This window comes from Pangasianodon hypophthalmus, chromosome 7, assembly GCF_027358585.1.
Source record: "Pangasianodon hypophthalmus isolate fPanHyp1 chromosome 7, fPanHyp1.pri, whole genome shotgun sequence".
Classification (NCBI taxonomy): domain Eukaryota; kingdom Metazoa; phylum Chordata; class Actinopteri; order Siluriformes; family Pangasiidae; genus Pangasianodon; species Pangasianodon hypophthalmus.
Genome location: NC_069716.1, coordinates 21,512,473 through 21,539,308, shown reverse-complemented (window position 1 = coordinate 21,539,308; position 26,836 = coordinate 21,512,473). Strand labels below are relative to the sequence as shown.

Below are 26,836 nucleotides of genomic sequence, written 5' to 3'. Positions count from 1 at the left end.
TTAATGTGATATGGGCTGATTTACCCTCCACATAAAGGACTGGTAGCACTATGAAATTAGTCCTGGAACGAGCAGTGCAGGTTGGACAGGAGTTCGAGAGAGGAGGGTGCTGAATCCTTGTCATGGCTGAGCTACACACTGTGTAAGCAGTAGATGCACAACTGGATACTGAAGATTCTGTAACCAGGCAAAGTCCCAGATGGAAAGGAAGAAGAGAAGAACCTTTACGTTAATGCAGTATCCCGATGACGCTGCTGGTGGCAGTTTACCGCTTCATTACCTTGAGCGATTCTGCTTTCTGCATAAGATGTGTGTGTGTGTGTGTGAATGCACGTAAATCTCTTGACAACGCAGGGTTAAAACACGTAGATATCCCTTCCTGCAGCTTTGTAATCCAAAGACAGTACACCATTACGTCACACGATGCTGACGTACCCTAACTGTGCGTCTGAGATGACGTCAGCACTGTAGCTAAAGCCCCCCCATTCACCAGCTCCTAATCTGCCAATCAGCTCACTCGCCTCCCCGCTCAATTACACCATCCCCTGCGGGCATCATCCTGCCGTGTGTTAGATCATTATGCACGCTCCCTGTGGGACGGTTAGCACGCACAAGAGCTCAGCCGAGTGCGCAGCATCCTCTAGGTGGAGAGAAGCATGGCTTAGTCACAACACGTAAATCAGTTATTATCTTTGCTATGTTTATTTTTAGCACTGTCAGGTTTTTTTTTTACTGAATATACATAATTCTGTTGCACACAAGGGTAGTACAAATTAAATGAAAGATACAGTCTAATGTTTGGCAACTACACAAAATTTCAACAGTGCTCTAATTAATCATTTAAACTCTATATGTACATTAACTAATATACACATATCAATGTATTATTATTACTATTCGTAATTTACTAAATTCTCCAGCACATTAAGCAGCAGCATAGCTTGGGGGAGGGGGGTTGGGTTTAAAGCCCCCTGAAATATTTTATGACATTTCCAAATGCTTTGTGCTGTAATTGTGCTATAATAATGTTCATAAAAGGTCAATGGACATCATCATTACAATTCCTCCACATTTAACCACCCAGACATTGAACGAACTCATCCCTTAGTTTGTGTAATCACATTTTATTGGCTACCAGGGCAATTTATTTAAAAGAGAATCAAACAGGCAATTTGTACAGATCATATAGTGATTTTATTTAGTATATTTACTCTCCCCTAGCTACATCACAGACATTAAGTAGTTGTTTTGATCCCTTTAATCTTCTAAACTCTAAAATCTAGATTCTAAAATCTAACTGAAAAAGAGAATATATAGATATGTTGATATTGATATGGAATATTTCTGTTCTGAACGGTTGAAGACTCAGCTGAGGACACAGGTCTTGGACTGGGATGCCTGGGCTGCGCTTGCTGGAAGGGCAGAGAGAAAAGAACAAAGTTAAGCTCACCATTTCTCAGTCAGTGTTTAGTGTCAAATCTGCCTTTTTACTTTATTGTCTTGTTCTCAACCTTGACACTGTGAAAGAATCAACACATAAACATAATTCCCAGAAATGAAAGGATTCTCTCAGTTCTGTCAGTCTGATTCTTTTGTAACAGTAAATCCAGAGGGTGCAGTAGGTTGCATTGCTGGGTTACAGCTGCAAGCCTCCCTGTTAGAAACTGAGCTCAGATTACTGTCTGTATAGTGTTCATCAAATCGTTCAGGCAGGATTTAGGCCTCATCGCAGTACTGAAACAGCAATGGTTAAAGTGGTAAATGACCTACTACCGGCCTCTGATCAGGTTTGTCTCTCCTTGGTTGTGTTGCTTGATCTTAGTGCAACTTTTGATACCATAGATCTTAATATTCTACTAGATAGATTTGGAGTTAATGGAGGAAATGACTCTCCTGGCTCAGGTACTATTTGACTAATCACTGTTAGCTTGTAAGTGTAAATAGTGTTTAGTCTGACATTTCCTGTGAAATTGCTGTGGATGGTACCAAACTGATACCCTAAAGATGTCTGTGGATGGTCTCACTTGGACAGCCTAATGATTGCACTTGCTAAAAACTACACTCACCTGTAAATTATAGATTATACACACAGCTATAGTATACAGTTGTAGAGTAATGATTTATAATTTCACTGTCTGGTGACATGCAGAAGAGGATGGGTTCCCTTTTGAATCTGGTTCCTCTCAAGGTTTCTTCCTCATGGCATCTCAGGGAGCTTTTCCTTGCCACTGTCACCTCTGGCTTGCTTATTAGGGATAAATCTAAATCTATATCTAAATCCAGAGATCTGTAATGCTGCTTTGTGACAATGTCCACTGTTAGAAGTTCTGCATGTTCTCCACATGTCCACATTTCCTTCAGGTTCCTCCATTGGCTACTCTAAACATTAAGACTTTACCTAAGAAGTGCTGCTGTAATCATAGAGACAATGATGCTCATATTCATACTGAACATCCTTTCAACACACTTACTGTACTGTTTGACTTTACAGTATACAGTTGTGTAAGGGTAATGATTTATAATTCCAGTATCTGGTATCACCCAGACGATGGGTTCCCTTTTGAGTCTGGCTCCTCTCAATTTTTTGTGTCAGCTCAGGAAGTTTTTGCTTCCTATTGTCAACTCTGAATGGAAATCTACGAATTTCTGTAAAGCTCCTTTGCGAAAATGCATACTGTTAAAAGCTCTATGCAAATAAAATGGAAGTGCCCCTAGGTCTGAATGTGTGTGAGCATAGTGCCCTGGAATGGACTCTTATCCCATTCAGGGTGTATTCCTACCTTGCAACCTGGGATAATCTTGGATCATTTGAAGCACTTACTATAGATGAATGAGTGAATGAATAGTCTAGGGTGATAAGCATTTCCCTAGCACTAGTACCTTTTTTTATTTTTAAATTTTAACGTGAATACAAGCCAGTTTTAAAGTTCTCACCCTGTTTGGCGGCTGCTGCCGCAGCTGCAGCCTCTTCCTTAGCCTTCTTGGCTTCCTCAATCTTCGCCAGTTTGGCCTCATGTATTTCTTTAAGAGCGTTCCACTCCTTCCTGTTGTTCAGTAGCCTGTCCAGCATGGGTGTAATCTGCACGTGGAAGCGAGAGAACTCCTGCAGGGAAATATGGAAGAGTGTGTAATACTATAGCATTTAGTCGAATTAATCTCAAACTAACATATCTGTGATGTACGATTACCACAGACGTGAATATTGACGTTTCACTGTGCTCAGAAAAGAATAGAAAACCTGTTTACTCTCAGTGGTAATGGAGGACTAGGGGCAGTTGTTGGAGTAGTCAATGAAGATTTAAGCAAAAATGAATTTTTGTAGGACATCTTCAGGAATTCTTTAGTCAAGCTCTAAATGATCTACTTTTTCAGAGAGAAGTCAATATCAAAAAATCCTGTATTGCTCCAGTGCTCCATCATCACCAACCCATTGCACCCAGACCATTTAAATTGTTGGGCAGAACTATGCAAAGGGCAGAGTTTGAAGAATTTATTTTGATTTTCAAATGTAGGAAATTACATTTAGGATTGTTTTTTGAATGATCCTGACAGCCTATATTTATAATACGTAATTAATGAATGCACCATCATGAAATAAAGTTTATGAAAAACCTGGAGTGATTAAAGCTGAATTACATTTTAGCACACTTAAACTTGGGAGTGATGAAAGATGCAGAACTTCGTTTGTCCTCAACTAAATTGGCTGCCTCATTAGGTCATTCATTTTCATCTGAGAAGCGAGCCTTTATAAATAATGCATTGCACATTCTCCCATTGCATTTTTACACTCTACTCTCTGTAATTGTTAGACCCACTTACTACATAACCATTCAATAAAATGTAATTAACCCTGTCACTTAATTACAGTATTTTCTATACAGGTGCAAATCTATCAGTGTCTAGAAAACCTGAAAGAGTTTAGTTTTTTTTTTAAAGTTACAGTATAAGTGAATGTTGGCACATCAAAATGGAAGGCCTCACCTTGTACACAAAGGAGCAGACGAAATCGATGAAACCGCACTGCAGTTTGGGTAGTTCATCTGCTTTGTTTCTGTCCATCATGGGCTAGAAGGTAAACAGAACTTGAGATATAGTGAAACAAATCATTTTTAAATCCTTTGAATTGTTGCACTTAAAGCTAAAGTCAGTAGCCAATGGAAAGAACAGGATATGAAAGGATCTGGAGGCAGTGTGGTGTAAAATAGGCAAGTTAGGGAATAGTGCAGCTGACTGGGCCACTATGACCGCTCTTTATGACTCACTGCACCACATAATAGGCAGTACATCACGATGTGTCCTATGGGCAATCTCTCTCTTTCTTTTTCTACTCTCTGTCTTTGCCACCATGGCCTTCTCCTCCTCTTCCTCCTCCTCTCTGTGTCTCATCATTCTGGTGAATGTCTCACAATAGGTTGTTGCTGGAGCACAGTCCTCTCCAGGTCACCCTGCTCCCAGAACTCCGCAGCCACAGAGAGTGCCACCTGCAGGATCACACATGCATAAACCAAACGAGTTTAAACATACCAGGATGTGGTTTCAAGCATGCCTTTAGGAATAGGGCAGGAAAAGCAAACTGCCCAAAACCCTCAAAGCATTAAGATAATCATAAGATTTTGAGACGGTGCTTAGAGTAACTTCTAGGCTTTAGCCTTTGCGGCTGTAAGAGCTTGATAAAAGTGCTGATACTTCTTTGATGTTGATGGTAAGTGAAGTAATTACTAATCACTGATTAAGTTTCCTGTGTGTGCTCCATTCATTAATTTGTTCTGCACTACGCAAACAAATGTACATAGGTTACACTTCAGTGGAATATCGGCTGAGGCAGGGCATGGAGATAAATTTTCTGATTGTAATATTTTATGTCTGTAGCAGCAATAAAATTAGATTAGCAGTCAACTGATATTTTATTACATGGGATATCAGTCTGTCTGTGCAATGAAGCTTTTGAATAAACCTTTTACATTTATATGTGAAATAACTGCAAGGAACCATCTTATTTAAAGGGGGTTTAATTTGCTGCTACACTCTCTGGAAAAAGACAAATTACAATATTCACAAATATTTGATGTAAGCTGTTACTCTTGGAAGTGCGCAGACTGCAAATTGGACTTGGAGGTCTGCACATAACTGTTTTTATTTTTTTATTTTTAAATCCCACTCCTGCCTGCCCCCAAAGGAATTCTGACCTATTCTGCCAGCTCCCAGAATTCTAATGAATCTTGATGACTTCCAAAGCAATTCTGTCCAATCCTGTCTGCTCCTGAGGGAATTCTGACCACTCCTGCCTTCTCTTCAAGGAATTCTGACCAATCCTGCCAATTCCTGGATGAATTTGGACCAATTCTGCAAGTTCTGAAAGAAATTGAATAATCCTGCCTGCTAAAAAATGAATTTTGACCAAGCCTGCCAGCTCACAAAGGAATTTTGATAAATCCTGCCAGCTCCCGAAGGAATTCTGACCAATTATGCCTGCTAACAAACGAATTCTGACCAATCCTGCCTGCTAACTAATGAAGTATGACCAATCCTGCCTGCTCCTGAAGGAATTCTGACCAATCCTTCCAGCTCCCAAAGAAATTCTGACTAATCCTGCCTGTTCCCCAAGGAATTCATGTCCAATCATGTCCACTCCAACAGAAAGTTTGATCATTGTTATATTTGTTTGTACCTCTTGGTTGGTTCTGTTTCCAAAAATAAAGAAAACAAATAAGTAATTTAATCCACTGCCACACTAACCAGGATGATTAACAGTGTCTTTTTTGTCTCACAAGCCTCATGAAAGTAAAAAACACCTCCTCCCATGTCTTTTTTGTTGGGTCACAAGAGATCTCTGTGCCGATTAACACCTGTAACTGGATGCAATTAATCAGCTCAACAGGAGTGAAGTAACTTGATCAGAAGCAAAGTACTCTGCTGGTGATCACAAGTGAACAGGACCAAAACATTATGCTCAGTCATCATTTTTTCATAGTTGTTTTTCCACAGCTTAGTTACCTACTTTAGCCTGTCATACATAATCATCAGCAAGGCTGCAGATCCTAAATGCATAATAACACAGTATAAACAACTTATCACATTACCATATGAAATGCACCCGAATCTCATTACTGTATATTGCCTGACAGCACAGATATATTTGAGCAGCCACAGCCTTTTCATGCAGGAGCTGTTGAATCTGGCCTGCTGAGCAAAACTGCATTATGCCATACCTTGCTCTGGATCTCCCAGGGCTTGGCAATAGCAGACAAATCACAGGCAGTCATCATCATCGCCCTGCCATGGAAACATCATCAACATCATGCTGTGACTCTGTGAATGAACTCACATGGACCCATATCATAGTCAAAAATGGAGAAAGCAATGGAATATTTCTCTTTCTGTGAGTTACTCAAATATTACTGCTGCAGGGTTATATTGCAACACTGTTGGACATTTCTTACATCACAATTTCTTTCCTGGTCGTCTCCAGCATCATGTACTTGGTCCAGTCGGTCCAGTTCTCATAGGTTTTGGATTGATCCACAATTTTTTGAAACATGGCCCTTTTCCTGCAAGCAATATAACAATTAAGTGAATGTCATTCACAGTGACACACTACTGACAGCTCAGGAATGTTCTAACAGTTTCCATGGTGATACATTCATCAACAAGCCAGTGTTCACATACCATATTCACAGCATAAAATGTAATATCCTTACTTGAAATACAAAGCCAAGTCTGTGGCAATAATAGCTACATCCATCAAATGGATGACAATGTCGTGTTGCCGTCGATTAAGATTCTGGTAGATATTCAAACCCTGAAAAGATGAATATATAGACAGTGAATAGAAGAACATGCAGTTTTTTTTCAGTCAGATCCTAGAGGTCAGGTTCTTTTGAATTTGCTTTTCATGCACGGACAAGATGTAATTTCATTAAAATATTATGAGATGCTGTGATAAATTTGGGAAGCACATCAAGTCTTAGGCTCACTTCATCTCTCAGCAGGGTTTTACCAAACTCCAGATGGTGCCTCTCGAGAATGGAAGAACCATGCAGCTTTGCTAGCGGGTTCCCAGATCTGAGAAAATAATTCCAGAAAGGAGATGATCTAAAACATGCTAAATTAATGCCACACAAATAAGAAGCAACAGATTACAGAGAGATGTTGTCATCAAAAGTAAGTGCAACATCTCTGCAGTTTATGGCAGTAATTATGGTATGCAGCTGATACTTCATTTGGTAGAGGTTGTTTGTCCCGCGGTGATCGATATCGTGGCATAAACCAGCTGTGACCATGGCCATGGCCTCCAAATCTGTGTAGTAGCGCTTCAGGTCACCAGTCTGAGAGAAATATTTAGAGCATTAAGGCAAGTATATGAAAATAATTGGAAATAAACAAGAAAATAGACAAAATTCTTAATGCTTAAGGAAAAATGGGTGAGAGCATAAATAAGACATGTGACATGCTCTGTAACCTCATTTTGTTTATTTACATATTTACATATTTAAAATGATGAATTTGAATATTTAAAAAATATGAATTTACAATTATGTATAAAAGTGACAATTTTAACACATTAATTACACCTTGTTACTCTCTGGTCAAACATGTCCCTAATATAAACGTTAGTTTAAAATGTTCTTTCTTGTTTCATTATTTCAGATGGTAAGCCAAGTAGGTACAGTTTCTTATTAGAAAAATCATTCTCAATATTACTCTGCTTTTAGTGAAAAAAATGTATCGTTTTGACCTGAACCTATATTAAAGGTTTAAAAGACATCTCTGCAGAGCTGCGTGAGGAGACTCAATGTCTGTACTGGACTCTAGAGAGCTCATTACATTCAATGACACCTGGGAGTGGTGCTCATTACAGACTGGACTCACACCAGCACCAAAATTCCATCCTGCCTGTCATATGAGTCAATGTCTGTGTTTACTGATGAGGCAGCATGAAGCAGTTTCATGCATGGATGCCTCATTATCGTGCTTCTAGATCTCCTTTTTAGGAATACATAATGGAGGAGGGCCCTATACCAGTACATATTGCCAGCACACTTAAAATAAGGTGACAACATGTTTTGAAGGAATCTGTCAAATACACAAGCAAGGGGGGTCATTTGTTTGTTTCTAGCGAGATACGATCAAATCTATTCATAGATTCAGTCATAGGTCTATTATTTGCTGAATGCATCTAGTGCTTGTTTCTAACACAGCTGCATTTTACCATGAGAAGTGTGAACATCGTCTGGCCCACATTGAAGCCATGTCTCCAGTTGTGGTAGGTAATCCTTCTATAGCCTTTACTGACTGAGTACACGAATCTCACCAGCACCTGGAAACATATGAGTACTTTACTTACCAACAAGTACAGAAAAGTGCTCAGGAGATCATGAGTTTGAATCCCAATGATGCCACAGCCATCCATGGGGAGTACAATTAAGCAAATTTGAGAATTTGGGAGTGGGAAGGATGGCATTGCCCTCTGCCCTGTCAATCAACACAACACTAGCCAGTTGTGGGCATCTTGGAAGACCAAATTGGTAGAAAATGTTTTGTTTTTTTTAAACAAACCCAAAAGGACCATGTACAGTCGTTTAACATGGTTTTCTTCCTATCTGCTAGCTAGAGCTTCTCTACCACATGACAGCTACCAGTCTGGGACTGTGAGAGCTAACACATGCTTCCTCCACTCGCCGCATCCTATGGTTGACTAGGAAAGAAACAAAGCCAATCTTTGCCACCCAGAGAGCAGAGCCAATTATGCTGTCTTGGACCCCCAGATCCATAATTTGAGATATCAATTGGCTTGCTGTTAGCTCTAACTCACCTCACGAGGTATATGAAACTTGTCCACCACTCCCAGCTCATAGTACATGGAAATACCACACTTAACCAGGTCCAGCTCAGTATGCTCAAAGTCACAGAAATGAAACTCATAGATCTCTGATTCCTCTGGGTCTGGTAAAGTTTCTGCCTACAAGACAGATAAAATGAAACTTAAAAATATAGCTAATTAATCATATTTAAATATTTCTTTTCATTCGTGTGACTATTTTTTTTTTTACCAGAATGTCTTCCAGTTCATCTTCTTCACATTCATCTGGTTCTTTCTCATACACCTCACGAGTATTCTAACACAAAAGACCCAATAATAATAATAAAATTATTTTAACAACATCATAGGGAAGATAATAGTCTCTTTGCAGGTTACTATAGTTCCACATTATACTAATTTTACAATATTCTAACAGTTATTAAAGGATCAGGGTAATGTATTATTTTTTATCAGGATACACTGTTTACAATGTTTAACTGACGATGTTATGGTGCAGAAACTCACCAAGATGTTCTGGATCTCATCCTTTCTGCACTTGACATGGTAAAGCACCATGTCCTGAAAGATGTCCTTGCGATTCTCTAGCTTGTTCATCTTATCGTAAGTGTCTGTGTTGAGCACTGACCAGCCCAGGAACTGAGTTAGGGACTGATATAAAACAGAATAAGAACTGGAATTAAAATAATTCCAGTCATTACAATCATTGTAAACACTCTGACTTAAAAAAAAAAAAAAACAGGACTAATTTGGAAGTCTTCATAGCCTCTGGGTGAAGAGTTCATGAATCAATAATGCAGAGACTGTTGTATAAAAATACAACAGTGACTCAGGCTGAATCCGCAAATACCTCCATTAGTGTTTCGTCCATTTCATCGAACGGCTTTCCATCTTTCCTGTTATAGAATGTTGCCACGCCAACTATTTCCTCTTTCTTGTTCACGATGGGTAGAGACAAGACGTTCTTTACAGTCCAGCCAGATTCATCCAAAGGCTCTTTCTTATAATAACAACAGCAACAAAGTTTACATTCAGAGCACATTTCAGTTAATATAGTTCACTTTTTCAACAAATGAAATGCAGCAGAAATAATACATTCATTGAACTTACTTGAAAGTTGAAGAAGTCATCCTGGGCAGCATTCATGATGTTACAGATCTATTGGAAAGATGGAGACCATCAACATCATGAGATTCACCAGTACTTAAAAGGTTCAATCCATTAGTTGCTGTGTCCATCATTACAGTATTCCATCATTACATTCAGATAATGCCTTTCTGCTGACTGGCATGATAGTTTTGATAGACAGAGGACTCTTACCAGGCCATTTTCAGCCACATAGGTGGGCAATCCACTGACCAGAGCCCAGTGATCAGCAGGGGGGTTCCTACATAACAGAGCAAATATAGCAGAGTTGCAAAAATATGACAATATACAGTATGTACAATACATCTTTTTTAGACTGTAGCTAAAGCATAGAATCATATAGGCTAAATACTATTCCTGAAACAATATACATGTCTAGGGATCTGCACAGCATTATAATTGGGGGGGAAATTGGGAGTTAGCAGTAGGAGAGCCTTACCTTTGTCATGGGAACCAACAACAGTTCCATTCAAATTATGTAACAATTTGGAGTTTGATATCTTGATATCATATTTGCCATGAAAATAATAATCCAAATATCTTCTGATATATTCTTTTCTGACAAAGATGCATGATGAACATAATTTGGTTTAATGATCAAATGTATGTAATCAATAGTTAACAATTTCCATGACTTGAAAGACTACATTTCTCTACACCACAGTGTGAAACTGTATTATATAATCATTATCATCAGCATTATCCAGCACTATTTATTTACATTTACATCCAATTATTGCATCAGAGCTCAGCATTGCTTGTTGTTTACAAAAAAACCAACTGTGGGGAAGCCCTCCATTTGTGAATGCAGACCATGCCTTTAACTCTTGGTAGCACGAGGTGTGATTTTGCTAGATAGATAGGCCCCTTTTTCGTTTGAAGACTTTTGAAGATTTTTGAGATAGAGTTGAGTGGGAGGAGATGGGGAGGTGGTGGATGCCAAATTTCATCACAAGGGGGGAAATGAGGAGACAGAACTATATAGAGAGCTAACAAAGTAGAAGGAGATGATTCATATGTGAAACTCTCCCAAATTTCAGTTATTCCATGGCTCCATTTATGATGAATGAATGCTATTATTTTATTGTATTATACATTAGGTAATTTCTGAGCTTCTTCTTAAATTGGTGCTGCTGTTATGGTGTCTCTTTATGACAGTCATAATTGGCTTCAGCCCAAGGCTATAAATAAATCCTAGTAATTATATTTCAGAGATCAGAAATGATAAAAGTGGAGTGACTTACGGTATTACTTTAATGTCCTCCTTTCCATGTAATATATAATCAATCACTTTATAAAAGATGATTTCCTGAGGGGAAAGTAATATCATGAGTTTTTCCTGCACACACACAGGTGTATTTTGAAATAGAATATAGGATTTAGGAACCAATGGTTATTTAATGTCATATTTTATGGAACTTACTCTGCCATCAGGAGTCTTTGGTCCTGAATATGGAGGCACCTCACCCATCAGAACAGGCCAAAGGTCAAAGAACTCCTAAAAGTATAATAAGAGATGCTTACAGTCATGTTAGCACTCACTGATGTACAATTGGGTCAATCTGTTATCTTATATGAAGTCCATAAAGTCCACAAATAAGAATATATTAATCCTTAAGTAATGCTTTCATAATGAGCACATCAGAAAATAATGAAGTGTATACATTAACAGCAAACTGAGTCATATATGAATATCCATTACTAATGGTAACAGTTATGAATTAACATCATATTAACTCATCCTGTAAATTAATACTGTGACCTGTAGTATTAATGAAGATCATTTATATTATTAATGGGCTTTTTTTTTACACAATGTACTGTAGGTTAATCCAAACATTAGGTTATTTAAGTAACTTGGGACAGTTCATGGTTCCGAATTCAAACCCAGCACCGCTAATAAGTTGCTTTCAGACAACATGACCATTTTTTCAGTGTGATGTTATAAAAATGGGTATAATGATGATATCAAAGAAGGTTCGTTTATTCAAGCATACAGTAAGGAATGTAAAATATGGTAAATAAGAGTATAAGAGTTGTAAACAGTTGTTGAGACCAAGCTTAGAGTTGTATGTAGATGTGATTTTAGAATCCAGCGTATTTGCTTATGGTTCATACCACACAAATTTCATTTCTATTAATAATATGTTTCATGGTAGGTTTTGTTTAGAACTGGGGTGTTGGAAAACAAAAATCCGAAAGGTTCTCAACTTTATACTGTATTATAGCCTATAATTTGGGTTCCAAACACACCCTTCTTAAATTATACTATTTAATTAATTATATATTAATTAATTAATACTGCAAGTCATGATATTAACACAATGAGTGTGCAAATTTGTTAATACTTAAGTGGTATCATTATTCTTGGCTATATACTATATGACTCAGAGGCTGTTAATTGCTGATTATCTCAGGAACATCATGATAAGATTAGTTGTTAGATGATAGATGTTAGGTTAAGTATTAATAAATGCTTATTTATGGACCTTGTAGGTAAGTGTTACAAAGAATTGTATTTGCAATATATATGTAATTTTTGGTCTCTGTGTCTCAAAGCAGCAATGCGAAGGCTTGTCTTACGTCTCAGTACACTCAAGAAATGTTTACATATCGAGTGTTTTTGTAAAGACACATGGTTAACATTTAATCTACTTATTACCATTCTCTAATCAGGAAGATAAAAACCCAGTTCTAATTCAAATGTCATAGCACTACTCCAGTGATCAGTTAAATCACTTTTGTCTTGGTCATGTCCAAAAGGCCCACGGAGTAGCGGTCACAGTTGAGAAAGGCTCGCACAGTGTACAGGGCTTTGTGGAACTGCCTCTCAATATCTGTCAGCTCCTCAAACACTTTGCTGGCAGACCAGAGCAAAACCTGCAAGGTAGATGTAAATGGAAATTAATTAATCCACCATGTTGTTGCATTAGGCAAAACAATAAACTATTACTAATCATCTCACCTGTCCTCTTCTGGTTTCACAGTTGTGCAAGTAGCTCAGATGAAACACTCGAAGAACAAGATTGGCAAAGTTCAAATATTTGTCTAGCGTCTAAAAAAAAACAGGCAGGAGTTACTCTAACAAACACAGTTAAGCTGGGAAGATAAAATGAGCATAGAAATAAAGTATAAGCATTTCTGTACAATTCTCCACATCCATGTGTAGTGCCCAGTGTTATGTGTTATGCCATCTGGAATAAGAGCAAATAATATGATGTACACTATCTGAGAGAAAAAGAGAGGGAGAGACAGAATGGGAAAGACAGACACCTCTTCATCCTGTGTGGTGAAACAGGAGCCACCAATCTTGTTCACCGCCATTATGACAGCCACCATGTCCTTCCCGTTCATGATGGGAGTCGCCAGTACGTTCTTAGTCTCATACTCTATCAGTGTGTCCACAAAGTCACTGAAGTGGGGGCACTGAACAAAGAACCACATGTTAAGTACCATTAAGAAAGCATGACACAACCTATAAATACTGCAATGAATGATAAAGTATGACATTTGCATGCAACATTTTAGCTAGTGTTGACAGGGCATCAAATCGAATCTATTCGCCTGTTTGGTATACATTTGATCTTTTTCCCTGAAGCCTAAAAACATTTTGAACATGCTTTTAGGCTATATTTACTGTATATACAATCACTTTTGTCATTAAATGAGCAACTGCCAAATGTCTGTCTGAACATGAACAAATCATGTATTCAATCTGCTGTCATTCTTCACCAACAGCTCACATGGCCGTTTTTGACTAGTTAACAACAGTCCCTATCTTTCTTACTACATAGTTTATGGACATTTGTGATTGAGCTGAAAAATACAAGGTGCAGGTAAGCTGCTGCTATTCCGCTGACTTAGAGAACATGGTTTTATGCACTGACCTTTAAATCTAATCCAGGGTCGCTCTAATTCAAGCAAGATTAAAGAGCTTTATTCCCTGTGGCCCATCATAGCCAGTGGAAAGAAACAGACCTAATGCACTAATTCTACTTTGCACTCATATAGTTTCTGGAGCAAATAATTTACCCAAAGAGCAATTGAAGCAATCAAATCAAAGAGGAATCTTTTAGCATATTATTAAAGACAGAGTTGGTGAACACAGAGTGATATTTTCAGCTGGTCAGTTATACGGGAGATGGGCTAAAGCAGGGAGGGAGTGGCACTGCTGCATTCCACAGACTTTGTATTTCAGTCACATTTTCATTGACGAAGATAAAGGCAGTCAATTTATTACAAATGATTATGTGCTAGGGAAAGGTCGTGGTCTACAAAGAAAGGCATTTTCCAGAATGAATAGCAGGTTTTCATGTTAAGAGAGAGAGAGAGAGAGACAGTCTGTTCCTTTCTGAACTGATTGCTATAAGGGAGAATTTCATGGTGTTCATTTCAGACCAGTGTCATGCACATTTAATAATGTGCCTTCTTTGCAGTAGTGTGATTCAGGACTAAATTAATCTATTGGATCTTTGATTCAAAAAGTGGTACTATTTGAAATGTACTATTCCTGCAAGAAAACAAATGTAACTATGTTAAGCTATTAACACAAACTAATTATTATAGAGTATTAAATGTGTTACAATTGTTTTATTTATGTGTTAAAATTGTCTAATAGGATGTAATTGGTCAAATTCTTTACCTACCGGGAAAAATATAATAAATTATTGCAACTTGATGTTTTTTAGTCTGTTGGCAATTTCTTAAAATCATGTCATGCTACAGAAATTTAAACTTACACTGCTCTCTACTGGTCAAAATATTGTTTTGGAAGCAAGTGGGTCACATTTTCAAATGCATTATGAAATACATTGTGTCATGTTGCTTTAGGTCTTAAAATTAATATTAGAAATATTAATATCCTATCAAAATTCTAAATGTCTATAAAGGTTTCAGTTGTCTAGATCATTGTAAATGTCTCATAGCAGTAAATTAAAATGACTGGATGTTTCATCATTGAGTTTTAATCAGTACTCATCTTGAAGATAATGATAAATGGTGAAAAATCTTTGAGATTATAACACATGTTCAGTCATCTCAACACACCAGCCCTAGACATTAGCCTACCTGTGTCACATCAGGTACATTAACTGTCTTCTTGACGGTGGCAACATGACCCAAAATACCCATGTCCAGTGGATACACAATCTCACTGTCTGGAGGGACCAGGCACTCCTCCAATGTGGCATATTTGTGGACATTGAAGAGGCGAGTGGCCAGCTCGGCCGTGCCATTCCTCTGCCGGTACATGAACAGGCTCATGCGGTCAGCACGTATTATGAAGCTTAGATGGCGCATGAGGTTGAACAGAGCCCTCTCCATCTGTAGGTGGTCCTGAAAGTCCCGCACCATGTCAAACACAAACTCGCTCTCCTCCACAGAGCTCAGGTCATGGTACTGGCTGATGTCCACTGCAGTCTTCTTGGATGTGGACAGCAGGTTCGACACAACCTGGGCCCTAAAGTGGGAATCATAGTATTGCTTGGCAAAGGCAGGATTACTGTCCAGAAACTTTTCAGCCACATCCTGATCTACTACAGCCATATAGGTGCCTTAGCTGAGAAATGTCCTTTGAGAGTTTCCTGTAGGACTGTAACTGCACACACTCCACACACTCGTGTGTGATGTCTTCTACACTTAAGATGTGGGCAGAACTAACTGGGATTATGTGGATTGCTTTAAAGAGGTGTGCATGCTCCTAATCTTTCATCCAATTATAATTTGGATTATTTACAGTACATGGTCAGAGTTCATATATACTATATGGCCAAAGGTTTGTGGACACCTGACCATCACGCCCATATGTGCTTTTTGAACATCCCATTCTAGATTTAGCCCCTTTTGCTGTTATAATAACCTCCACTCTTCTGGGATGGCTTTCCACTAGATTTTGGAGCACGTGGGGATTTGCTCATTCAGCTACAAGAGCATTAGTGAGGTCAGGCGCTGATGACAGGTGAGGAGGCCTGGGGTGCAGTTGGTGTTCCAGTTCATCCCAGTGGTGTGCAGTGCAGTTGAGGTCAGGGCTCTGTGCAGGCCACTTGAGTTCTTCCACCCTTAACCTTGGCAAACCATGACTTCATGGACCTCGCTGTGCGTACAGGGGTACTGTAATACTTGGGCAATGTCATGTTTGGGTCTCTTAGTTCCAGTGAAGGGAAATTGTAATGCTACAGCTTACGAAGACATCCTGTACAATTGTATGCTTCCAACTTTGTGGCAACAGTTTGGGGAAGAGCCACATATGGGTGTGATGGTGAGGTGTCCACATACTTTTGGCCATGAAGCATACATTATCATAGAAGCATTCTGCAAGAGAAAACAGGAAATTAAATCAATCCACTTGTGTAATTGTACTTGAAAGTGTCAATGCACTCAACTGGGGATCAGCATTCTGTATATTGGAATACTGTATCTGTGTGAGACCTGTTTACAGAAATGTCTTTGACCTTCACATTAATACATGACACCACATGCCACATACAGTCTGCTGAGACACCAGAATACCACTTGAAACTCTCTACCTTACTGTCTCTCATATAGTGCAGCATGGCTAATACTACTACTACTACTGCTGCTGCTGCTGCTACTACTACTGCTGCTGCTGCTAATTATCATCATCGTCATAAAACTACTACTACTACTACTACTACTGCTGCTGCTGCTGCTAATCATCATCATCGTCATAAAACTACTACTACTACTACTACTGCTGCTGCTGCTGCTGCTGCTACTACTGCTGCTGCTGCTAATTATCATCATCGTCATAAAACTACTACTACTACTACTACTGCTGCTGCTGCTGCTGCTGCTACTACTGCTGCTGCTGCTAATTATCATCATCGTCATAAAACTACTACTACTACTACTACTGCTGCTGCTGCTGCTACTACTGCTGCTGCTGCTAATTATCATCATCGTCATAAAACTACTACTACTACTACTACTGCTGCTGCTGCTGCTAATTATCATCATCGTCATAAAACTACTACTACTACTACTACTACTGCTGCTGCTACTACTACTGCTGCTGCTGCTAATCATCATCATCATTATCATAAAACTACTACTACTACTACTACTGCTGCTGCTGCTGCTAATCATCATCATCATTATCATAAAACTACTACTAATACTGCTACTACTACTGCTGCTGCTGCTAATCATCATCATTATCATAAAACTACTACTACTACTACTGCTGCTGCTGCTGCTAATCATCATCATCATTATCATAAAACTACTACTAATACTACTACTACTGCTGCTGCTGCTAATTATCATCATCATCTTCTTCTTCATCATCTTCGTCTTCATCATCATCATAAAACTACTACTACTACTCCTAATAATAATAATAATAATAATAATAAATATTAAAACTACTACTACTAATAATAATAGTAATAACAGCAACAACAACAACAACAACAATAATAATAATAATATTAAAACTACTCCTACTGCTACTACTACTAATAGTAGTAGTAACAGTAACAGCAACAACAATAATATTACTACTACTACTACTACTACTACTACTACTAATAATAATAATAATAACCATCATCATCATCAGCTCTGTATGTGATTCTGTTTCCTGAATAAAACTTTTAATGGGAGTAGTGTATGTATAAACCGCATACTACTGTACTAAACAGTATGACTAAACGGCTGGCTGTACGGGTTTGTAGCGCACTCTCTCAACTCACACTAGTTAGAAAGATAGTATGCTGTTTCACAGTACGCTACTCAACATCCGGGGTATATATCTGCTCACGTGACATGTTTTCGTGCTGAAGTGAACCACGTGACAGCGGTGTTCCGTGGCGGCTTCAGATCTCGTTGGTGAACTCTGTGTCTACTTCCTTTCACAAGTGTCAGTGAGTCGGAGTCGGGAAAGATGCAGCACGTCATCCGGTGGATATGATAAGATGTGAATGAGTGTGTAAGCTTTACGAGGTGAGTTACAGATTAAGCGTTATATCTGTGCACTGTCTGAACTGTTGTGAGTCTGGTAATGTACATGTAACCTGAAGTTACACGTCGCAAAGTTTTGATCAATGGCCCATTCATCCACTGCTGGCGTGGCACTTCTTAACAGACACCTCGTTTAAAAGCATGCTGGTAAAGTCAGTGCACGGAAGAAAACTCAGTAGAGTGTTGCAGATGTCATTGTGAGCTTTTAAACTTCAACTTAGCTGAAATGAATGATATTACTTTTGGTATTAGTTACCTACCTACACAAGTTTACACTCTGTTTAATGCATCTTTAAGGGTAAACTAAAACTTCTGACATCCTGCTATTATTTACACTTTGTTTACAACTACTGCAATATCTATCTATTGGACATACTATGAGCCATCATACTCTACATAGTGCCACTTGAGATTAGGTTTATTTAAGAGTTTGGGAAGCTACTGCTGCTGAGTTTAAAGTGGGGTTTTTTGTTTGTTTGTTTGTTTGTTTTTAATTCGTTCTTTCTTTTCTTATATTATTCACTCAAACCAAACTCAAAGTTTTTTCGATTTCGTTATACTCCTGTACTGACCGGTATCTATACCTGATTGCAAATCTTACTTTGAACTAAATCCTAAAGCGTTCAATTTAGAAGCAAGTAAAACTGGTTAAACATTACAGGAAATATGAATGGAATACTGTAATGCAGCTCTAGAAAGTGCACAGTAATAGCTGTACATAGGTACACAGGATTAAAATTCTCCCTGCAATGTTATCTGATTGACCTAGAAAAACACACTAGTCCCTTAAATGAAGCATGTGTGTTTGCTTGCGTTTTTTTTTTTAAAAATAAAAAGACAAAAACGATCCCAAAACAGTCAACCCCAGAGATTTGGATCCAATTCCACACGGCAAAATGACACGGCAAGCGAAATGAATTTAGCATCCTAGTGTTTCAGTGAGACAGCCAATGGATAGTGTCCTTTAATTTGAATTTGTCCGATCGTAATTGTCCAATCATAATCATAATCAGCGCTCAAAAAGTAAGTAAGAGCCTCTCTCGCTGGAACGATTGGTCACACTGAAATATAACTGCAACCAGTACAAAATGTACAGAATAGCATGACCTTCCATTAGTTTGCAGGTTTGAATTAAAAAAAAAAAAAAAGTGGTCTATATAAGCTACATGTTCTCATGCCATGACAGATAAATGTCTGATAACTGTCAATAATATTGTATTGTAGTTAGTCAGCTGTTATTTCATTAATTCTAGTTAGGACTCCTGTACTTGTATTAGTTGTAATACAATATAAGGTGCAGGAATTTATGCGTAGTCAGCACAGACCTCTGATATGGACACCCAGATAACTATTATCCATTTGTGATGATGTAGTGAAAGTTTAGATCAGGGTTAGGGGCAGAGTCTTGCAGAATCACAGAATCTACATCTGTGTAAAAAAAAAATGCAGGAATTATGCAAAGGGAGGTCCTCCATGAAGCTGTGTGCCACATCATTTACACAGAGGATGGTTTGTTTTGGAAATCTGGAAGATTTTGTGTGAGCTTGCTCGCATAATTAATTTGTGATTAGCGATGATTAGATCATGACTGCTCTCATTGTGCTTTTGACTGCTTGGTAATTCCTGCATGCAGCATTAGTGTTTGCTTTAGTGAGAACAGTAGTGGCTCATTGGATATGGTTCAGAGCTCCTGAACAGAAGATCGAGTTTAAATTCCAGGAGTACCAGAAAGCCAGAGTTAGATCCTTAATCAAAATCATATAGACTCAGTTTCTCATCACTGTGCTTGGATTATATTGTGGCTCAACTGTGAAGTCATTCTGGGTAAAAGAGTTTGCCGAATAAATAAGTAACCACTCTTTATGACCGTGGTGAGCAGAAAAGCATCTCAGAATGCACAACATGGCAAACCTTGAGGCAGATGCACAAGTGGGCTAGGTGATGTTTTTCAACTGTCCAGATGCTTTTCTGCTCACCACGGTTGTAAAGCGTGGTTACTTGTGTTACTGTAGCCTTCCTATAACCCCAAACACTCTGACCATTCTCCTCTGACCTTTCTCATCAGCAAGGCTTCTTCCTGCAGAACTGCTGCTCACTGAATTTGTTTTGTTTTTCACACCATTCTGTGTAAACTCTAGAGATTGTTGTGTGTGCAAATCCCAAGATGATCAGCAGTTTCTGAAATTCTCAAACCAGCCCGTCTGGAACCAACAACCATGTCACAGTGAAAGTCACACTGAGATCACATTTTCCCCCCATTCTAATATTTGATGTGAACATTAACTGAAGCTCTTGACCTGTATCTACATGATTTTATGCATTGTGCTGCTGCCATATGATTGCCCCATTAGAAAATTGCATGAATGAGCAGTGTGTTCCTAATAAAGTGGTCAGTGAGTGTATATTCTCTGACTGTAATGCTTTTCTTTCTTTTTTTTTTTTTCTTCTTCATAAAGGAATTGTACTTAACACCTTTCAAGTAACTGAAATACTTTAGAAGCAGCAATTTTTTTGAAGGGGCTATCTTACATGTTAACATTATTTCTTTTTATGTGCAAGTCAGAATAAGTCACAGAAGCATAAATCTCCAAAAAAAAATAGGCTCTTTCAGGCTTGCAAAGTCATTTTACGTCATTTAATTAGATAAAGCTTGATGGATGACTTTGGTGCCATATAGCAAATATTGACTGTCCCTGTCTGCCCTGTTGAAACCCTGGATTTTGATAAAGTTATTTGCTCTGCATTAAAAGGCCATATTACATATCCAATTTCCCACAGGTTCAGATGCACAGCAACTTAATTTGTCATTCTGATATTTACCTTTTATGTACCACACAACACTGTTTTGATAGCTTTATTAAAACCTATCTGTGTGTTTTCCTCTAAGGGAGAGCTCTGGGTGATTACATGATGTCAGGTGCTAAGGCGGACCAGGTTACAGCAGAAGCAGAAGCTGAATCTGAGAATGAACTTCAGACTCCATTCATCCTAGAGGAATATGAGAGAAAGGACCAGCCTCTGAGGGTGTTGCTGAGAGAAAAACTGAAGAAGCAATGTGTCTGCAGCCCAGCTCGAGCAAAAGCCCTGCTTCTAGACTCTGTACCCATCTTAAAATGGCTGCCAAAATATCAGATCAAAGACTGGCTCCTGGGTGACATGATGTCAGGCCTTATTGTGGGCATCCTGCTGGTTCCCCAGTCCATCGCCTACTCACTGCTGGCAGGCCAGGATCCCATTTATGGGCTGTACACCTCGTTCTTCTCCAGCATTATCTACACTCTGCTTGGCACATCCAGGCACATTTCAGTGGGTATCTTCGGGGTGCTGTGCTTGTTGGTGGGTCAGGTGGTGGACAGGGAGCTGACATTGGCTGGATATCTCACCGATCAGTCAGGAAACCTCACCAGCCTGGAGAACAGCACAATTCCACACTGTGACCGTAGCTGCTACGCCATCACCATAGGGGTCACTGTGACCTTCATGGCAGGAGTGTATCAGGTAGGTGTCTGCTTAGACCTAGTCTTCTAACATATACCAGATTTGGTGGGCGGTGGGGGAGTTAAGATAAAGATAAACTTGATTACTATAGCCAGACTGAGATGCCTGAAATAACAGCTAAGCTGAATATGTTGACTGGAAAAAGCAGATATATCAGACAGACTTAAAACCATGACAAGATGACTGACAACAATGCTGCAAAAGAAGAGGCCACCTTGTGATTTTCATTATTTCATTCTCACAATGTAGTAATGTGTGTGCCCATTATAGTTTACTGTGGCAACAAGATAATATATTAAGCCATTGGCTATTTCTCTTAAAGTTCTTTAATTAATAGAATTGTGCTAAAAAAAATTTTTTGTTCTCCCCTCTAATGTCATTGTGATGACATTGTATCTCATTATGTCTCTGTAAGACTTCCCCTTGCCAAATGAAAAATCTCTATGCATAGAAGAGACTAAAAGACTCCATGTATTAACACTGAGCCCTAACATTCTTGTTCAGTTTATCCATTGAATTATGGAGTATGTATTAACCACAAATGCTTTCAATAGTAAAAACGAGAGCATAACAAAGCCATTCCTGTGCATATATTGCAAATGACCATGGGTTTTTTTTATGTCATGGCCATGTTCTACGCCATGATTACGTGTCCGCTAATCTTATTTACTCTGGGTAAGCCTGCTCCTGAACAGGTCTGTGATTACAGGCTTGCTGTTATCTTTGGAACAAGTCCAACAACATCGTTGAAAACCTGAAAAATCCAGGATCTTGTCAAATTGTCAATAATCCAGTCCCATTAACAAGGAGATCCATGGCTGAAGAATGTGCTACTGGAGCTATTATTCAATATACAGTAACATGAAACTAGAAATTTATAACAAACAATAAACTATATAACTTACAGTAAACACTAAACTATGTAATATACAGTAAATACTAAATACTAAACTTTACACATCAAACACTATACCCAGTAGTATTCTTGATGATGTAAACTGTTTGCATATTCGTGAGTAGCATTATTATGTACAGTGTATGGAAAGTGACTTGTGCAGTGGAATTGGTATAAATTATGTCTTGTCTTGTAAAATGGCAGAGCAGGTAGAGTAGGTAGGAAATAAATTAAATAGCCATCAGTCAGATCCGTTTAAGAGTCTTAATGGCCATAGAGAAGCAACTGTTCATGAACCTAGACTTGACATGGATGGTCTGTAATCTTCCAGATGAGAGGAGTGTGAACAGTCAATGGGAGGGGTGAGAGGGATCCCATGGTGATGTGTTATGTGTATGGGTTTAATTTATGGCCAGGCAGCTGGGAGTCACTTCTGAGTACTCAAACACATAAGTACATGTATGGAAAGTCTGGTCAGCAAATGATAAAACATTTGTTGGTATGTTAGAGGGAGTGTCTGTATATAGTAACCAGTGATTGCAGGTTCCTAAAATCAATATAGTGACAGGGATGGACAAATAATATATGCATTAGCTAGCTCACCAGGCAAGTGAAAGCTCCATGGCTCAGAAGTCCAACTGAGCCTAAGGCTAAAACGCAGAAAGTGCTTTTTAAAGCAGTAATTAAACTCTAAAGTATGACGAGCTATGGAAAATATGCATTTACTTGAATCCATGGGAGAGCTGACTTAATAAAGTCATAATCTTAATCTTAGTCTCCTGATAATGTCTCTGGTGATGAAGCATAATCCTGTTTGTGTACATGGCAGAAAGGCAGAAAGTGTTTGCTTTAGCTAATATTTCACCTATGAGCTGTGGTGTTCTATCGTTGCACATAAAGACATTATTTAAGTCTGAGACATTATTATCTTCATTTTCATTTGATGAAGTATTAAGGTGAGGTGACTGCACGACTATAGTCATGTAGCTGCACTGCACTGTGTTTTGCTCATTTGTATCACTGTTTCCACATCTGTTCATATTCCTGATTGTAGAACAATCGTCTAGCATCCATTCAAGATAATTAATATGCCTAGTAAAAAACAGTCAGACAACACGCAGACCACGTCTTTGCTTCATGTGTGTAATACAGCAGGTAGTGGGACTTGGAAGAGAGGTACTTTGCCAGTTGATGCAAGTTTTAAACAAATAAATCAAATAAATTTTTTAATAGTTTTCTATCTCTGATTGTTAGATGAGTGAAGTTAAAAAAAAAAAAAAAAAAGAAAACACTGGTGAGTGTTATATCAGCAGCCTACTGAACCTGATTGTCCTCCCAGAAAATGTGAATGATATCCTAGATGCGTAATGTGTTTGTCCTCTGATGTGTGATAATATTTAAGAAATCGTGTATTGTGTAACCCTTTCAGGTTGAAGAACACATTTTGATTCTAATTTGCTTAACAAATAACAAGTTATTATTCCTCTTAAAAATGTATAACTTTTGGTTTAAAAATTATAACAGTTTGGTGTAAAAACCAGCAATCTCATAATTGAGCCAAAACTGCAGCTATATTTGATCTCAACAAACAATCCTAATCCTGAGCTTTTTATTCTGTTCCAGGTGCTAATGGGTCTCCTTCAGGTCGGCTTTGTCTCCGTCTTCCTTTCTGACTCGCTCCTAAGTGGCTTTGCCACTGGCGCCTCTCTCACCATCCTCACCTCACAGCTGAAGTACCTGCTGGGCCTGAAGCTGCCTCGTGCCCAAGGTTGGGGTTCACTGATCAAAACCTGGCTCAGGCTCATCGAGAACCTGAGCCAAACCAACATATGTGACCTCATCACCAGCCTCCTCTGCCTGCTCGTTCTGGTCCCCGCCAAAGAGCTGAACGACCGCTTTAAATCCAAACTCAAGGCACCAATTCCCTTTGAGCTGTTTGTGGTCATCATTGCCACACTGGCTTCCCACTTCGGTCATTTCCAGGAGAAGTATGGATCTGAGGTGTCTGGGGCCATTCCCACAGGCTTCATGCCTCCACAGCTCCCAGCCTGGGATCTCATACCTAACATAGCGCTTGATGCCTTTTCGATAGCCATTGTGGGCTTCGCCATCACTGTGTCTCTGTCTGAGATGTTTGCTCAGAAGCATGGCTACATAGTGGATCCCAATCAGGAGATGTACGCCATCGGGTTCTGCAATATCTTTCCATCATTTTTCCGCTGCTTCACCACTAGTGCTGCCCTGACCAAGACCCTGGTGAAGGAGTCCACTGGCTGCCAGACTCAGCTCTCAAGCCTGGTTACTGCTCTCGTCCTACTGCTGGTGCTACTTGTCATCGCGCCTCTCTTCTACTCACTACAGAAGTAAGTGTATACTGTAATGCAGTGTAATCTCAGTCTAGGAGAGGGAAAAAAGTTATGCATTTTTGTTTTCGATTCCTGCATTCTCCATTATCGAATATGAACTTCCCAATCGCCAAGGTGATTTCTTCAGATTCGGTGAGGAAAGGCTGTCTGAATGAAGCAGAGAGTTTGCCGTGCGTGCATACTCTTTGCTTTGTGTTTTCGTGTAGACACATAAGAGTGATTTTTAGATGTTTGTGGTATTAGCATCAGTTTATTGTACTCACATTTGGCAGATTTGGCACTTTGTAAATTACAATTACTTTGTAATTTCGATCCACCACTCGCTGGCTGTCAGTATCATCACTTACTGGGAATCTAAAGTGCTCCCTTATACCAGACCTTTAAAGATTTGGGGGAATCTTCCAGCTCCTGCTTGATGCTGACCGTAGCCATTGCTGCTTTTCACAAGACAGTATGCTAGGATATTAAACTGTGGAAAACTGCATGCTTGTGGGCTTGATTAAATTTGAGTTTCAGCATTGTTAAATGTCATTTACCATCTCCTTCCTTGTTTTCAGATGTGTGCTAGCCGTTATCATTGTGGTGAACTTGCGTGGCGCCTTGCGGAAGTTCCGAGATGTTCCAGGAATGTGGCGGGTGAACCGCATAGACGCTGTCATCTGGCTGGTGACCATGGCCACGTCAGCGCTTGTAAACACTGAGCTGGGCCTGCTGGTAGGCGTGCTGGTGTCTGCATTCTGTGTGCTAGGCCGCACACAATGTGCCCGGACACTCGAGCTGGGCCAGGCAGGGCATCGTGACCTCTTCAAGGACCTGGAATCATATAAAAACCTCCACAAGCAAGCCGGGGTTGCTGTGTTTCGCTATGAAGCTCCCATCTACTACGCCAACCAGACTCTGTTTAAGAAGTCTCTGTATCGCAGCGTAGGTCTGGACCCACAGAAAGAGAAAGCCAGGCGCAAGAAGCTGGAAAAGCAGAAGAGGAAGAAGGAAGACCCTGAAGTGCCCACCAACATTTTCCTCCCTTCTTTTCACACACTGATCCTAGACTGCAGCGCCGTGTTATTTCTGGATACGGCAGGAGTTAGCGCTCTGAAGGAGGTGTGTAAGGAGTACAAGGAGTTTGCTGTGCGCTTGTTATTAGCCCAGTGCAGCACATCGGTGATCGATTCCCTGCGCAGAGGTGGTTATTATGACCCCAAGAGCACAGAGATCATTTTTCACACTCTCGTTGATGCCGTCCGTTACGCCCAAAGCTGTCAGTCACAGAATGGTGACAGTGAGACTCGTTGCTGATGAAATGCTACACGTTTACTACACTGTCCAGCCAACCCTATGTGCCTTGGAATATTTTAAACAGATTATTTTTGTGTTGTCCTTGGCTCTTTTCAATCCTAACCTACATTAAATAATGGAAAGAATTTATCTGGATTCCTGTTTGTATTCAGCGCTCATAGGTTTGTTAAATGTAAAAGCTCTGAATATTTTCAGAAGAGTTATGGCCATTGCAAAGAGGAAATGTCATTGCTCTTACAAAGTTCACTGTTGATTGTATTTGCACTTGTATTGTGTGGGTTTTTACAAGGACAATACATGTACAAAAACAAGTGGACAGTTCAACCTTGGACAAAACTGTGTGTCTGTCGAGGTTGTGTCTCCATTTTGCTGGTCAAAGAAAATGAAGAAAAGAAAATTTTACTGGTCTCAAAAAGAAGACTATATGTGTATATGCATCTCTCTCTCTCTCTCTCTCTCTCTCTCTCTCTCTATATATATATATATATATATATATATATATATATATGTGTGTGTGTGTGTGTGTGTGTGTATATATATATATATATATATATATATATATATATATATATATATATATGTATATGTATGTGTATGTATGTATGTATGCAAAGCTACTGATTACATTTTCGCAGATCAGTCTTACCAAATAGTATAAACATATAAAGATGATTCATTGTATTTAGAAATCTTTAATGACTTAAAGATCCTGCACAAGTGTGAGTTTTTTTTGAGTAAGTTATTCTTCGTAATTCTGCTAGATTGAAACCATTCCTTTTATTTGAATGTATTTATGACAACGACCAAGCACCAGCCTATTATGTGTAAGTCTTAAGC

At 39.1% G+C, this 26,836-nt stretch overlaps 2 protein-coding genes across 2 annotated transcripts; one reads left to right on the top strand and one right to left on the bottom strand.

Moving 5' to 3' along the window:
• Positions 1-49: 49 nt before the first annotated feature.
• pde6a (phosphodiesterase 6A, cGMP-specific, rod, alpha) lies at positions 50-16,262 on the bottom strand. The gene is made up of 22 exons (XM_026918292.3): positions 15,032-16,262; positions 13,238-13,390; positions 12,930-13,019; positions 12,704-12,844; positions 11,388-11,462; positions 11,209-11,273; positions 10,139-10,205; positions 9,929-9,976; positions 9,669-9,818; positions 9,326-9,469; positions 9,051-9,116; positions 8,813-8,959; positions 8,210-8,317; positions 7,216-7,325; positions 6,975-7,062; positions 6,699-6,799; positions 6,441-6,548; positions 6,210-6,273; positions 4,407-4,481; positions 3,982-4,065; positions 2,935-3,103; positions 50-1,412 (listed from the first exon to the last, which is right to left on the bottom strand). The coding sequence occupies exons 1-22, from the start codon at positions 15,506-15,508 to the stop codon at positions 1,366-1,368; spliced, it is 2,577 nt and encodes an 858-aa protein (XP_026774093.1). The 5' UTR covers positions 15,509-16,262; the 3' UTR covers positions 50-1,365.
• A 1,506-nt stretch (positions 16,263-17,768) lies between these two features.
• On the top strand, positions 17,769-26,361 carry slc26a2 (solute carrier family 26 member 2). The gene is made up of 4 exons (XM_026917451.3): positions 17,769-17,926; positions 20,832-21,442; positions 23,961-24,700; positions 25,261-26,361. Exons 2-4 carry the CDS (start codon positions 20,852-20,854, stop codon positions 25,997-25,999), a joined length of 2,070 nt encoding a protein of 689 aa, XP_026773252.1. The 5' UTR covers positions 17,769-17,926; positions 20,832-20,851; the 3' UTR covers positions 26,000-26,361.
• Positions 26,362-26,836: the final 475 nt, after the last annotated feature.

Excerpts from the sequence above, each read along its gene's own strand:
- pde6a (XM_026918292.3), bottom strand. The coding sequence starts at position 15,508 with ATGGCTGTAGTAGATCAGGATGTGGCTGAAAAGTTTCTGGACAGTAAT. Across the intron at positions 9,819-9,928 it reads ATGACTTCTTCAACTTTCAA|AAAGAGCCTTTGGATGAATC; the intron begins GTAAGTTCAATG and ends TGTTATTATAAG. Across the intron at positions 6,549-6,698 it reads GACTTGGCTTTGTATTTCAA|GAAAAGGGCCATGTTTCAAA; the intron begins GTAAGGATATTA and ends TATTGCTTGCAG.
- slc26a2 (XM_026917451.3), top strand. The coding sequence starts at position 20,852 with ATGATGTCAGGTGCTAAGGCGGACCAGGTTACAGCAGAAGCAGAAGCT. Across the intron at positions 21,443-23,960 it reads TCATGGCAGGAGTGTATCAG|GTGCTAATGGGTCTCCTTCA; the intron begins GTAGGTGTCTGC and ends ATTCTGTTCCAG. Across the intron at positions 24,701-25,260 it reads CTCTTCTACTCACTACAGAA|ATGTGTGCTAGCCGTTATCA; the intron begins GTAAGTGTATAC and ends CCTTGTTTTCAG.